The sequence below is a fragment of the Labeo rohita genome, unplaced genomic scaffold, assembly GCF_022985175.1.
Source record: "Labeo rohita strain BAU-BD-2019 unplaced genomic scaffold, IGBB_LRoh.1.0 scaffold_1108, whole genome shotgun sequence".
Lineage (NCBI taxonomy): Eukaryota > Metazoa > Chordata > Actinopteri > Cypriniformes > Cyprinidae > Labeo > Labeo rohita.
The window spans coordinates 2,089-18,382 of NW_026127239.1; the positions used below are offsets into that span (position 1 = coordinate 2,089).

The following is a 16,294-nucleotide window of genomic DNA, read 5'->3' on the forward strand; positions in this document are numbered from 1 at the left end:
TAAGTCATTATTACGAGAAAGTTTCTCATTATTTTGAGATACTAAGTCATTATTACGAGAAAGTTTCTCATTATTACGAGAAAGTTTCTCATTATTACGAGAAAGTTTCTCATTATTTCGAGATACTAAGTCATTATTACGAGAAAGTTTCTCATTATTATGAGATGTTAAGTCATTATTATGAGAAACTTTCTCGTTATTACGAATTTATTTTTTCAGAATTTTATTACTTTTTAACTCATTATTACCAGAAAGTTTCTCAATATAATGAGATACTAAGTCATAATTATGAGAAAGTTTCTGATAATTATGACTTAACGATTTTTTATTTTTTTTTAACAGTGGCGGGAACGGGCTTCCATAGGTTTTACACACCTTCAATACGAAGTTCAACAATCCAGTCTTCTGACTCTTTTGATATGATGTAGCACTGGTATTTTCCTGCATCAGTGTGTTGAAGGTTGTTGAGTTTGAGAGAAAAGTTTCCAGTCTTATACTCCTCAGGGAAGGTTTCTGCTCTGTTATTGTACTCTTGATTCTGTTCTTCCACAGAGCCTTTACCTTTAATAATGTCATACACATTCAGGTCGTACTTGTATCTCCAGAGCACTGTGATGTCTTGAATTGTAAGTGGAGGTTTTTTAGAAAAACAAGGTAAAACAACAGAGTCTCCAATAAAACCCACAACAGTCTCCTGCAGAGACACTGAAAACAGAGAGAAGATATGATACAAGAAACAAACTTAGTTTAGGCTTAGCAGGCAAGAGAGGCAGGAACTGATCTATAATAGAGAATATATATACATCAATGGAGGCAGGACATTGCTTTACAAATAATTGTTTAATTTAGAACTTACCTTCATCTGCCATTAGAAACACAGACAGCAGAGTAAAAAAACACCACCTGTGTAAACAGAAACAAATGATTAATTCGACTGAGTGAAACACGCACTGGAGTACATGCATAATATTTCAGCCTCTGAGATTAACAATTTAGACAAATACAGTTGTTAGGATGTCATGAGATTAAAAATTATTGTCATCATATCACATATTTATCTATTCTTAAAAGAAGTCCCTATGTTCCCCTAAAGTACATAAATAACCACACACATTACTGCAATAAATTCATGCACTAATTGAAATGCCATGCACTGTAAAAAACAATTTGTTGAGTCAACTTAAAATAATTTGTAACCTGACTGCCTTAAAATTTCAAATCCAGTCAACTCAAAAAAAAGTTTATTCAACTTGAAATGTTAAATTATACTAAGTGACAACTTAGATATTTGAGTTGAATCAACTTATAATTTTAAGGCAGCTGGGTTACTTACCCATCTGTTAAGTTTAGCAAACACAAATATCTAAGTTGTTACTTAGTACAACTTAACATTTCAAGTTGACTAAACTTACTTTACTTGACTGAACTTAAAATTTTAAGGCAGCATGGTAACAAATTATTTTAAGCTGTATGTATGTATGTATATAAAAATCATCATTTATTGGGTACTCAGCTGTTTAAAATATATTGCTGTTTTTAAAAATATCTTTTAAAAAAAGTTTATTTTAGATTTTCTTTGTAAATTATAAAACTTAATTATATATATATATATATATATGTACATATATATATATAGATAGATAGATAGATATATATTTTCATGTCACTGACAAAAAATTGTATGGTTCAGTCCATTGGCCAATACTGATTTCAACTACACCTCTACATTTATGATCAGAAAATATTCCTGTGTCCCCCTCTCTCATAGCTACATGGTGTGAGTAGATATTTCCCATCATTTTCAGGTAAATTGTTTACAAAAGTCTGAAAATCTGTGTACTATGTTTAACTTTAAGGAACATCTGTAACACACTCTCTGGGTGAGAAACACGAAGGAGGCAAAAAGTCCAAGCAAACAGAATATTTAATAAACCCAGAAAAAAAAAAAAAAAAAAAAAAAACAGGGAAAACAAAAGCTAAATCATTTAGTTTTTATATGTGTACAACAGTTCAGAACTGTGATAGAAACCATGTGCTGATCAGGCATCTTTGAGGTAGGCTCAAAAGTATCTAAAATTGTCACTGCTGAAACAGTCACGACCAAAATATTGGTGAAGTTTTGTTAGTGGCATCCTTGTTTTTTGGGGTGTTATTCCGTAAAATTGTCACTACCGAAACAGTCACAACCAAAACATGTCAACATTGTTTCAGCAGTGACAAAATGGAACACATAATCCTTTATTTGGAGGAAAATAAACTAAATTTTAGTACAGTTACGTAATTTTAGCGTGTTTTAGTAGTGTTTTTGAATGTGGGTTGAAATTTGGTTGCTACCAAAACGTTACTGTCACTACTGCAAGAAAAATGTACTGTCATGATCGAAACATGGGATGTTTTTTCAAAACTAAAGTATACTGAATCATTAGCTAAGATGTTATGACAGTGTTTAGTTCAATGTATATTCAAACTAATGAATCCTTAGTTTTGAAATCAGTATGATCAGTATGAGATTTTATGTTAGTTGACATTCCAGGTTTATGTCACCATATTTGATTTAGTCTATGTATGTCTGCATTAATCAATGTTTTGGTTTGATTCAAGAGTGAAAACAGACATATGTATGTGTATCTTCTAAACTAAATATGTATTGTGTATAGGAAAGGTCACTTACAACACAATCATCATATTTGGGAGCCCTGGGCATCAGATTATTTGAAAACTATTAATACAACCAGAGGAGAACTGGACATCTGGTTTCTCTCAAGGCTCTTTCTAGAAGCGTTTCCTCGCAACTGTTTTCAATTCAATGTACAATGTGGCCATCTAGTGCTCATAACCATCTGATGCATGTACTGAACTGCCACTGGTTTCACTTTTACTTCAAGAGACACTTTTCAGTATTCAGTAATATTCGAAATAATTTAAACAATCTGCACTGTATAAAGCACTATATAAATAAAGGTGACTCGATTTGTTTTTAATTACTTCTACAGTCATTATGATTGGTCAATCAAAAATGTATTTGAAATTATTTCCAGTATTGTACAGAAGCACCATATTCTAAATTCTAACGTACCTAATAAAAAGTTTATTTTCGTTTTCCTTTAGCTATAATATAAATGCTCATCCTCTGTAAAATATGTAAAAGTGGACATATAAAGCCTAAAAAAGTTAGCCTATATAAAAATTAAAAAAAAAAAAAATTACCTCCAGAGATTTCCAGATAAGATTCTTTTGTAGATTGCCATGCTGCTCCTCTTCAGTTCTGTGGAAGTAAAAGCTTGCACATCACTCTTACGAAACAACTGAACTATTCACAAACACAAAGTGACACTCATTTTCAAAAGCTGACCATTCCCAGTAAGACAATCTGTCTATACAGTATGTGGTCATAACGACATTTTATCCAACATTCAGAGCAGTCATGATGAGCTGAAAGGATAGCTCACCCAAAAATGAAAATGAACCCATGATTTGCTCACCCTCAAAACATTATAGGTGCATACGGCTTTCTTCTTTCAGTCCAGTTCAATCAATGGTATATAAAAAAAATGTCCTGGCCTTTCCAAGCTTAATAATGACCGTGAATGGCTGTTGAGATTTTTAAAGCAAAACAGTGCATTCATCCATCATAAAAAGTGCTACACATGGCTCCGGGGGTTAATGTGTATATTAGAGTGTATATGTATACAAGTTTTCATTTTTAGGTGAATTTTCTTTAACTGGCTGCATCTATCTAAGCACAGACCTGAGAAAAACTTAATGAAACGCTGGACTTGTCTTGTTCAAATTAAAGTTGTAAATGGTTAAAGAGCATACCCTGCTGGAAAAAAAAAAAAAAAAAAAAAAAAAAAAAAAAAACTTTGCAGATGTTTCTGATTATTCTAATGCTGAAATGTATATTTGTGCAGAATTTCATTTTTGAAATAAGTGTTTAATAAAGTGTAGACATCAAAGTGGTCAAATCTCATTATAATGATAATATAATTCCAATTTTATAGCTAAAATTAAGCCAAGGTTAAGCGTAGTCAGAAAGTCATATCATAAACACTGGGCTTTAATGAATAATAACTTATAATTAATATATATGAAGAGTTCAGATGCAAAAGCCCCTAAATCTATCTGACGTCTTTCTTTAAAAAATGCATTTTTATCAGGCTCAGATGTATAGGTTTCTATGGAAGTACTTGTACTTCTGATTGGGCTGAGGCTGCTATTTTAGCGAGTTTGAAATAAAAGTATTTGATGGACGTATAATATGTGTCAGGAGCATTCACTATCATTATCTCATTTTTGACCGAGATGGCTTTTAGCTGGTTTTGCATCTTTTTGCATATATATATATATATATATATATATATATATATATATATATATATATATATTCACGTTCAGATAACATTCACAACATGGACACATTCACTATAACAATAAAGGTTTTAACAAAACAACGTTTTAACTTTTTCGTAAAACAGCTGGATTCAAACTCACATGTCATCCGGCTTAAATCGTCCCTCGTGTTCAGAATGACCCTTTCTGCTTTGTGTAAACAGCCAATCGCGCCTTCTTTGGAAAGGAATTATGCAGGAGAAAGCGTATAGCACAAGATTTCCCACTCGCGTCAACTCGACAAGTTTTGTCGAAACGAAAAAGAAAAGAAAAAAGATTTAAGCAAACGATGTATATATGACTGTATGCACGTCTTCCAAAACTTCATTTGCTCGTTCCGCTACCCATCCATTAAATAAGCCATGACTGGACTCATTGCTCAACAATGCTGTGACTGGAAGCAGGCGGACCGTATCCCAGAGGAGCGTGTCCCCCTGATTATGGTGACCGGGAGGGGACACCTTCGGTTCACTTAAGTTTGTCGTGGCCACGTCATATCAACTCGTGGGAACGTGATATTATGTTGTGGCCACGAGATCATTTTGTCGAGGTAACGACATCCTTATGTCGTGGCCCCGAGATGCTATGATGAGGGAACGACATCCATTTCTCGTAGCTACGTCTTATTATGTTGAGGAAACGACATGCATTTCTTGTGGCCACGAGTTTAATGCGTAAACAAACCTGCCTTACCACAGTAACCCGGGATTATCAGAGATAGATTTATTACCATTTTATTTTGAATTAAGGAATTATTATATTAATTATTATAGAAATTAATACAATATTAAATGATAATATTATGCGATGCTGTCTACGCGAATGTTGTCTGTGCGCGATGTAGACAGCATTCAAAAGAAGTTGATCATTAATAAATATTACATAAAGTATATCAAATAGTACTACAAACATTTCATGCATCCCACAGTCTTGTAAGTCCATTAACTGATCCTCTTTTTTTCTGTAATATTTGTATCATTCCTTTATATTCGTTATTATTATTTTTTTTACCTTAATTTCCATCTCTTTACTTAAAGTTTTGAATGTAAATGATACAGTAAAAATTTGAATATGCTATATGACTGGGATTTTTACTGGAATGCAGTTTAAAGGTTGAATTTGACATATATTCTATTTTATTTCGTCTAATTAATAGGCTCGCCTATATATTCACGTAGTTTCACTTGTAAATCATTTATCGTCACACACGGGCATAAATACAATCAAAACTTCTACCAAAACATTATTGTCATAATTGTCGTTTGCAAAATATTGCAAATACTAGCATATAGGGCCTACAGAACGTTAGGCAAAGCAATACAAAATAAATATAAAATATAGCCCTAAGTCACTTATAATTTATTATTAGCCTATTATTATTATTATTATTAGGCTATTATTATTTTAATAACTGGTTAAGGCTATATTTTGTTAACGCCTGACAATTATGCCAGTAAAGTTTTGACTTTATGATTGTATTTATGCCATTTACATACAGACCGTTAAGTAAAAAGATCGAAATGAGGGGGGGAAACCTGCGTGACCATAGTAACCCGGGATTATCAGAGATAGATTTATAAATATTTTATTTTGAGTTAAGAAATTATTATATTAATTATTATAGAAATGAATACATTATTAAATGATTATATTAACAACAGGGGATGCTGTCTATGTGAATGCTGTCTGTGCGCGATGCATTCGAAATAAGTTTATCATTAATAAATATTACCCAAAGTACATCAAACAAAATAGGCCTACAAGATATTTTTATCCAACCTTCTATTAACTGATCGTTTTTTCATTATTATTATTATTATTATTATTATTAGCCTATTATTTTATTTTCGTTTATGTTCCATCTCTTTACTTAACGTTCTATATGTAAATACTGTAAATGCTCAACATATGTTATATGACTGGGATTTTTACTGGAATGCAGTTTAAAGGTTGAATTATATTTTATTTTGTTTTAAAACAGGATGTAGTGACAAGATGTGATGCTATGTGTTAGGAATCTGGTCGGTGTTCTGCAGACCGCTCACCACCAGATGTCGCTCTCACCTTATCCACACACACGGACTGTTGCACCACACCCCGGACTACATTCCCCATCACCCATCACGTTCATTGCGTCGACACCTGTGACCAATCAGGCGCCCTATAAAGGTCCCGGACTTTCCCCATGCAAGCCACGGAGTATTCCGTTGTTGTTGTGTTCTATTGTTAGCGTTCCCTAGTTTCCTTGTTCCCGAGTTCCTAGTTCCCAGTGTTTTGTTCTCTCGCCTGGTTATCTCGTTTTCGACTGTCTCGCCGCCTGCCTTTTTGGACTATCGCTCGTTATAAGGATTATTCGCTCGTCTCACCTCTGACACACCTGCTTGCTGTTGTTTTGACCCTGCCTGTTTTCGACCATGTATCTGTCTCGTCCCTTTAATAAAAGCTCGCAAGTGGATCCGCTGGCCTCTCGTCTCACTCACTCCGTTACACTATGTGACATTATTTCACGAAGGGAACAAGTGGTGTATCCAAAACTAAATGAGCAGAGGTGGAGCAACAAGGAAGTAAAGTGCCTTTTATGAGCTTCTTGTGAGTTTGCAGGTGATATAAATAAAATCATATGTGCACGCAACAACGGCGTTGGGCAGTAACCTGTTACTGTAATTTGATTCTTTTTTTAGTAACAGAGTAATTTAACGTGTTATAATTTTCAAAATAGTAATTAGATTACAGTTACAAGTCAAGGTTTCTATATGTTACAGCTCCATTACATTATTGCTGACAGAATGCAGTTTTTTATTATCTAGACTGTAAAAAAGGGTGCAGCACACAAGACTTCCTCTACTGAGACTTTACTTTGACTGGTAAACACCTGCGAGGCAAATACTAGCAATGAAAACAAACTCAGCATGGAAAGAGAAAAGCACACATTCTGTAGATGAAAACACAATCATTATTTTGAGTTTATTTCTGTCAAAGGCAAGAACATTCTTCTCGAGAAAGCACTGGGTGCAGAGAGCAACTCTGACGGGCGAGTGCGGGCAGGTAGAGACTCGTGTGTGTGCAGGATGCAGGAGAATAAAATTATTAAGAGAACTCCCCGCAAAACATCTTCCTAGTCAACAATTTGATCTCACTGTGATCTCACCATGAGCTCCCAGGATACTCGTGATACAGTCACAATGTGAGGTCAAAGTGAGCTAAAAGTGTAACCTCACAGCACCCTCAATGTGTGCTCATACTATGGTCACATTTTGAGGTCAAAGTTCACCTCACTGCACAGAAACTAGGTGCCCAGCATGCATTGTGACATGAAGCTTTTGATTGTCACCATTGTTGAGATTCATACACTGATTCTTGATGTCTCTGTTTTTAAGTAACACAGCAGCTTAAAATGTTTGTGTCTTACCAAGCTTTTTAAATCCTTCATAAGTGATTATGACACTGCTGGATCTTATACTGTATAATCACAGAGATATTAACACTAAAAACTTAAGCTTAATAACACCTCATAAAAACTACATACTAAATCTAGGTCATGACTGTGTTGTTATCATCAATGACAAATCAATATCACCAGGTTGAAGTCTCTTTTTGTTTTTCTTTTCTGTGTGCTTAACAAACACAGTTACAGCAAAAAAAAAAAAAAAAAAAAAAAAAAGATATGTGTTGTAAAGTCGAGGGTCAAGAGCCCAACTAAAGCAAACACTAATCACGATGATGGTAACATCAAATGAAACAAATCATCTAAATCTCTGTTAATTCTCAATAAGCGTGTCACAAATATGCATTGAAGGATACGCATGAAGATGATGATGAATTCAAAAGTCTTTAATTCAATCCACAACGGGGCAAAACACAACAGGAGGGTAGAAAACACGTTCACATAGACGAGACTGAACGACAAACACTGAGCTGAATGCAACTTATCATGACAGGTGAGAATGATATATTAATTAAGACACAGGTTAACTGAGTTTAACTAATAATGACATAACGAGGATGGGAACAGGAACAACCAAATATGGGCACATGAGGGAGAAACCAACACAAACAGTCCAGGGGTGTGACAGTTCGCCACCCTCCCAGAAGTCACGACCTTGCGCCGCAGAGACAAAAAAAAGGGAGGAATGGAGGGGGACTTAGGAGGAGGACAAAAGAGTGGATGTAGAATGGAAACAGGAAGTCAGGTTCTGGCGGAGGACAGACACCCGGTAGGAGGACGATAAACAAGGTGGAAGGTGATGATGGAGGGAGGAGCCAAGGAGGAGACAGAAGCGTCTAGGGTGGATCAGACAGAGGGAGGAGCCAAGGAGGGGACAGAAGGGATCCGGAGCAGGAGGAGCCAGGTGGGACCCAGCCATGATTGGAGCCATGGTGGAGGAACGAGGACAGGAACAGGAACAACCAAATATTGGCAGATGAGGCAGAAACCAACACAAACAGTCCAGGGGTGTGACAAAAGCGCTTTTGTAGATGTCTGACAGAAAAAAAGTCAGTGGTTAATAATAAGTTAAGTTGGTGATTCTTTTATTTCAGTTGATTTCATCTAAGGCTGTGGCTGGAAGTTAGTTCACTGGAAGTCAGAGACCATTCTTATAACAAAAATCTGTTAGCTAAGCGTGTACTAATAGTGCGAGCTCACCGTGTGAGACCAATGTGATAGTGTTGAGAAAGAGGATCTAGAATGCCCCCTCTCAACCTGCTTAACGTTTTGAATTCACAATGAGCTCACATATTACTCACACTATGAGAATGATGTGATGTCACTGTGATCATCACATGATCTCACATGTTGGTCAGCCCAACCAATCAGTTTGTGAACGTATCACTATGCCATTAGGTTTGGTATCTTTAGGTTCGCTGTCAGAAATGTCAGTACGAAACAAGAGAACCAAACTACAAGTGTGAACACACCCTCAATCACTTCCTGTGTTGGACTTTTGCTGTTTACCCGTTTACGCCTCTGGCTTATTTATTTTTTGTTGTCATAAATATGAAGGCATTCTATAAAACTTGGTTGTGAGTCAAACAGAAACCTGTTGTGATCTGAGCTCTATTTGGGTCAGTGTAGCTAAAAGGTCAACAAGTTGAATGTGGTTTATTCTGCTGGATGAACAAATGGTACTTGTTCCTGTTAATGTGTCTATTAATGGACGTGTGTGGTTGATTTGTGTAGTTTGTGAGTAAATATCTTGTCCAATCATCAGTATGTATGAATCTCATGGTCTTACGTCCATTGTTCTCTAAATAAAGCAGGTTTATAGTCAAATAAAGTCAATAAAAGTGAAATCATGAATGAAATCAATTTGCCCAGCCATATTTCCTAAATAATAATGGTTTAAAATGTTAAGATGTTTAAACAAAATTTAAAAGTAAGAGGGTTCAAAAAAAAAAAAAAAAAAAAAGCAGTCCTGTATAGGAACCTCAAGCAATGTCTGTGGTGATTGTAACGGAAATTTCGGACACATCTCACTGCTAATGAATATGACTATCTTTTTAATTTTGCTGCATTTATGGTTCTCGCCTTTGAGTGGTAAGTTTTTAAGATTTTTAAGATATTCACTTAAGTGTTGCAGTATGAGTACTGTCACGAATCTGGTCGGTGTCCCACGGTCCACTCACCACTAGATGTCACTCTCGCCCTATCTCACACGGACTGTTGCACTACACCCCGGATTACATTCCCCATCAGCCATTGTACTTCACCCATGACCAATCAGCGGCGCTATTAAAGCCCCGGTCTTTCCCCTTGCAAACCACGGAGTATTGTGAGTTGTTATTGTTGTATTTCTATTGTTCACGTTCCCTACTTTCCTTGTTCCTAGTTCTTTGTTCTCTCGCCTGGCTCTCCCGTTTTTCGACTGTTCGCTGCCTGCCTTTTCGGACTATCTATCGTTATTGGATTATTCTCTACATCTTGCCTGTGATATACCTGTCTGCTCCTGTTTTTGACCCTGCCTGTACGACCATGTCTTTGTCTCGTCCTAATAAAAGCTCGCAAGTGGATCCGCTTGCCTCTCGCCTCTCACTCCACGTTACAGAATACTCCGTCACCACAGGATCCAGCAGCTTCAACCCCGGACATTCAGATATGGACACAGACAGAATTCTTTTCAGGATAAAACAAGGGCCACGCACACTAGAACAACACATTCGTGAGTTTCTGGCCATTGCCAATTATTCCACCCTCCCGGACTGCACAATTATTGAGATCTTTTGTGATGGCATAAATAAGCCTTTAAAGGCGAGGCTGAGACACGAGGGTCCACGCTCATCTCTGGCTGCATTTTTGAACTTTGCGTTGTTGTGTGTGGGTTCGCCATGCACCGTGAGGGTCGCAGAGAGGGAACGCGACAATGCAGTAATGGCGACCGCGCATCCCACTCGCAGATTGGCGGTCATGCCGGAGCACGATCCCACAAACACGTTTTCCGCCTGGATCGCTCGTGAAATGGCGGCCGTACTGGAGCGCGCTCAAGCAATGACGACGGCCATGGATAGCGCTGCTCTAATGGTGGCGACAGCGGTGCCCGTTCACAAAACTGCGGCGACTGCGGTGCTGGTTTTCAAGATGGCGGCGACGGCGGAGCCCGTTCACAAGATGGCGGCGAAAACAGAGCTCCGTCAGGTCACAGCTGCCATATCAGAGCCATATAATGTTGCAGTGGCATTTCCCGAGTCAATTCAAGTTTCCAAGTCAAGCCAAGTTGCAGCTGTGTTTCCTGAGTCAAGTCAAGTTTCCGAGTCCAGTCAAGTTGCAGCTGTGTTTCCTGAGTCAAGTCAAGTTTCCAAGTCAAGTCAAGCTGGAGCTGTGTTTCCTGCATCAAGTCAAGTCAGAGCTGCTCTTCCTAAGGCAAGTCAAGTTAAAGCTGTGGTTCCTGTGTCAAGTCAAATTACAGCTGTCGCTTCTGTCTCAAGTCAAGTTACAGCCATCATTCCCGAGCCAAGCACTGTCAAGATGGCTGCCATGCCAGAGCCACTGCACAAGATGGCTGCCATGCCAGAGCCACTGCACAAGATGGCTGCCACGTCAGAGCCACTGCACAAGATGGCTGCCACGCCAAAGCCTCAGCCTGCTAAAGCCCCGTCAGCCAAGCCAGTGCCAGCTAACGCCACGTCAGCCAAGCCACTGCCGGCTCAGGCCATCTCAGTCAAGCCACAGCCTGTTCACGTCATGTTTTCTGCTCCTGAGTCGGCACCCATCATGGCCGCCCTTCCTGAAGCGGTCCCTGGGTCAAGCAAAGTCACAGCCGTGGTCCCTGAGTCAAGTCATGTTCCGCCTGGCTGCCCAGAGCCTCGCCATGTCTCGTCTGACATCCCAAGATCACGGCCTATCATGATGGCCCACGTGCTGGATTCACCCCTCATGGCTGTATGGGCAGCTAAAATGGCGCTCCTTCACATCGCGGCTGCTACCCCAGGGTCAAGTCAAGCTCCAGGGTCAAGTCAAGCCTTCAGGTCCGGTCAAGCAACAGAGTCAAGTCAAGCCAAGGCTGCTGTTCTCCAGGAGTCAGGCCAAGACACAGCTGTCCCCCATGTATCAAGCCAAGATACAGCTGTCGTTCCCCATGAGTCAAGTCAGGACATAGCTGTGCCCCACGAGTCAAGCCAAGTCACAGCTGTTCCCCACGAGTCAAGTCACGTTACAGCTGTTGTTCCTGAGTCTAGCCATGTTGTTCCTGAGTCAAGTCACGTTACTGCTAATCTCCACGAGCCAAGTCAAGTCACCGCTGATCTCCAAGAGTCAAGTCAGTTCACTACTGGTCTTCACAAGCCAGGCCAAGCCACAACCGATCTTTACGAATCAAGTCAAGTCACAGCCAGTCTCCACGAACCAAATCAAACCACAGCTGATCTTCATGAGCCAAGTGAAGTTATTGCTGCTCTTCCCGAGTCAGATCACGTCTCGTCTGACCGCCCAGAGTCAAGCCAAGTCTTGTCTGCCCACCCAGAGTCAAGTCACGCCTCATCTGACCGCTCAGAGTCAAGTCACGTCTCGTCTGACCGCCCAGAGCCTTGTCACATCATGTCTGCCAGTGTGATGGCGATCACCATTCTCAGTATGTGGGCCGCACACTACACTCCGAAGCTCCCGTCTGATCTCAAACCTGCTCCAGAGCTCCCGTCTGATCTCAAGCCTGCTCCAGAGCTGCCGTCTGATCTCAAGTCTGCTCCAGACCTCCCGTCTGATCTCAAGTCTGCTCCAGAGCTCCCCTCACTTGGAGAAGCCATGCCAATGCCTCCTGAGGTGTCAGCCTTGGCTGTAGATCCTCCCATGGAGGCGGCATCCCTCTAAAACCTCTCTGCTTCTCCCCTTATTCTGTCTGCCTCCTCTGTCTCTGCTGTTCCCAGGTCCCAGGCCATAACGCGGTTTCCTGCTCCAGAGCTCCCGCCTGGTCTCAAGTCAGCTCCAGAGGTCCCGTCTGGTCTCAAGTCAGCTCCAGAGGTCCCGTCTGGTCTCAAGTCAGCCCCAGAGGTCCCGTCTGGTCTCAAGTCTGCCCCAGAGGTCCCGTCTGGTCTCAAGTCTGCTCCAGAGGTCCCGTCTGGTCTCAGGTCTGCTCCAGAGGCCTTCCCCATCAGAGAAGCTGCGCCAATGCCTCCAGAGGTGTCAGCGTCGGCTGTAGAACCTCCTATGGAGGCGGCGTTATCCTTTGGTCTCTCTGCTTCTCCCCTTATTCTGTCTGCCTCCTCTGTCCCTGTTCTCCCCAGGTCCCAGTCCATTATGCGGGGTCCTGCTCAGCCCTGGAGGGCCCTGGCGCCTCCTGTTCCGCCCTGGAGGGCCTCGGCGCCTCCTGCTCTGCCTTCGGTTCCGTCCTGGAAGGTCCCGGTGCCTCCTGCTCAGCCCTGGAGGGCTCCTGCCCCTCCTGCTCTTCTGTTTGTCTCCTCTATCCCTGCTCTCCCCAGGTCCCAGCCCATGACGCAGGTCCCTGCTCTGCCCTGGAGGGCTCCGGCGCCTCCTGCTCTGCCTCCTGTTCCGCCCTGGAGGGCTCCTGCGCCTCCTGCTCCGCCTCCGGCCCCGCCCTGGAGGGTACCTGCTCTGTCGGTCCTGCCTCAATCACCGGGCCCTCCACATGGACCTGGCCCTCCAGCCCTCGCCCTGTCTCGCTCCCGCCCCACCGCTCCCCTGGACTGTTGCTCCCTTCGAGCGCCTGGAAGCCGCTCCTTGGGGGGGGGGGGCTATGTCACGAATCTGGTCGGTGTCCCACGGTCCGCTCACCACCAGATGTCACTCTCGCCCTATCTCACACGGACTGTTGCACTACACCCCGGACTACATTCCCCATCAGCCATTGTACTTCACCCACGACCAATCAGCTATAAAAGCGGCGCTATAAAAGCCCCGGTCTTTCCCCTTGCAAACCACGGAGAATTGTGAGTTGTTATTGTTGTATTTCTATTGTTCACGTTCCCTACTTTCCTTGTTCCTAGTTCTTTGTTCTCTCGCCTGGCTCCCCCGTTTTTCGTTTGGTCTGTTATCTCCAGATGTGTTTTGACCATAAATCTTTGCCACGAATGATCATTCATTGAATCACACTTTGCTATTTTGAAGTTAATGAAACATAACAAAAAAGTACTTTACTCTGTGTGTGTTGACTAAGAGATCTCAGCAAAATTTTGACAGGTATCTTTTCATCCTCTGATATTTTCCAGCTGTTCTTCCTGTTCCTGTCATTATCAGAAACTCTTCACAATGTTCTTCATCATTTGAAAGTTCATCAGTGTCTAAATGTTCACTGTTGTGTTCAGTGCTGAATGTGAGTGATGTGACTCTCTCCTGGTACAAAGAAAACAGTTTAATCTCCAACATCAGTGTTCCTGATCTCAGCATCAGTCTCTCCTTACCTCTGGAGGTTGAATATCAGGATAAAAACACCTACAGCTGTGTGATCAACAACAACATCAGCAACCAGACCAAACATCTGGACATCAGTCAACTCTGTCAGCAATGTGCAGGTACATCATTACCTAATTCCTGTAAAGCAATATCTTATGATTTATCTTATCATTTATGTCTTATTTGCCAACTGATGACTTATTTCATTTAACAATGGTTAATTTTCTTTTTGTAATTTAGATTTTGTTCCCATTCAGACTGTTGCATTGGTGTTTGGTCTGATCAGTGCTATTCTAGTTTTTTGGATAATAGGTGAGTTATAGTTAAATGTAGCATGACTCCATGTGTAAAACACGATACACTTTGTAAACATATCATAATGCTCTTTTCCCATGGGTACATTAAGTTGTTTTAAATATTCCTAATGTATTCTTAGGCCTGTTAAAGGTTTTTGGTGATGGAAGTAAGAAACACCCACAACGACTTGAAGATACAGACCTACAGCAGCTTCTTATGAGCCTTGAACAACCTGAAGACTCAACACTTACAGTGATACATTATGTGCAAGTGTGATTCATATGAGTTGTATTCATTTCCAAATAAAACTATATTATACTAAATGACTGGAGTTCATCTAACTCCAAAGATGAGCTTTCCATTTTAGAGAAAAATTTAAATCAATGGTAAAGCAAAACATTGTACTGAAGGATGTTTATCATCACATCACAGTGTGGGTTTATTGTTATACAGTTTTGGTTTTGAAATTCAAACAATCTCTTTCCAGCACAAACACTGTTTGGAGGAAATGTGAAAAGTGTTGCAATCGTCCCAGCTCTCCCCTAACAGAAAAAAAAAGAAAATACTTGGCTTCTGTCCACCACTGGAAATATGTAGTCACTAAATGCATGTTCTGCCAATGTAATAAGAAATTATCCACAGTTTAATCCACTTAGTCTCACATGGTGAGAAGCTAATGCAACTAGATGCCTGCATATTATAAGATTATTACAGTATAAGATTTTTAAACATCTGCTTTCTCTAGTGCATAGTTGAGCAGTGAAATAGCAGTGATCAGTGTTAGGAGTAACACATTACGAGTAATATGAGTAACGTAATCAGATGACTTTTTTTTTAAGTAACTATAGGGTGACCATATTTTAGTTTGCAAAAAAGGGGACAGTGGGGGCCAGATGCATGGGGTGTCTTTGTGGAGTTGTGTTGAGGGGGGTTAAAAAGCTCCCAAAGTAATGCAATGACCATATCCCATAACAAAACTCAAAATATTTCATTTCCATACATAAAATTGCAAATTGATCATAAAAGGCTAAGGCTAAAAGGCTTCCTACCAGTGCCCATCACTCACTTGAAACATCTTGCACAGTTTTATCACAGGTAGAATGCAAAATGTTTCAGTACAAGCATTTAAGTAAAATGTAATTTATTCAATATTTCAAACATTTAACCCACGGGAGAAAAGTCAGCCCAATTCCATGCAAAAAAATAAAATAAAAAATGCAGATTTGGCAACCCTGCATCCAACACAAGCTGCAGGAATCAGATTTAACTGTTCATGGGTAAAGACAAGAGTAAGGAGAGATGATCGACAAATCATCCTGGAGCATTCGCTGCTCAGCAGATAATGTGCTTATATCTGATCTTAAGAAGATGTGCTTCCTTTATACGGAATGTGTGTGGTCATGAAATTTAAAGTGAAAGTGAATAGCCGCTCATTCAAAAGATTTAAATACACCGCATAGGAAAGTGGCTACCGGCGAAAATTATATTCAACATTAGAATAATTGCGTAAGCAGGCGGTAATGGCCTAAAATTCAGCGGGAGCGTGATCAAGAAAACAGTCCCGCATAGGGCTTTACAGTTTTTTCTGATGGCTTAAACCCTAACTGTGATTCTTATAGCACAATTTCTAAAACTATTAATACTTATAGCAAAACCACTCACTGAGTTTGCAAAACTAAAAGCACAAACACTGCTTTGCACTCAGTTTGCAATTTTGTAACACACTTTGCAAAACTGTAGGTACAATCCACTGCACAGCACTCTTTTTGT

General features: G+C 40.2%; 1 protein-coding gene across 1 annotated transcript; it reads right to left on the bottom strand.

The window, feature by feature from the left end:
- Positions 1–249: 249 nt before the first annotated feature.
- Positions 250–4,805, bottom strand: LOC127157559 (V-set domain-containing T-cell activation inhibitor 1-like). Its single transcript, XM_051100782.1, has 4 exons — positions 4,492–4,805; positions 3,208–3,265; positions 857–903; positions 250–705 (listed from the first exon to the last, which is right to left on the bottom strand). Exons 2-4 carry the CDS (start codon positions 3,246–3,248, stop codon positions 368–370), a joined length of 426 nt encoding a protein of 141 aa, XP_050956739.1. The 5' UTR covers positions 3,249–3,265; positions 4,492–4,805; the 3' UTR covers positions 250–367.
- Positions 4,806–16,294: the final 11,489 nt, after the last annotated feature.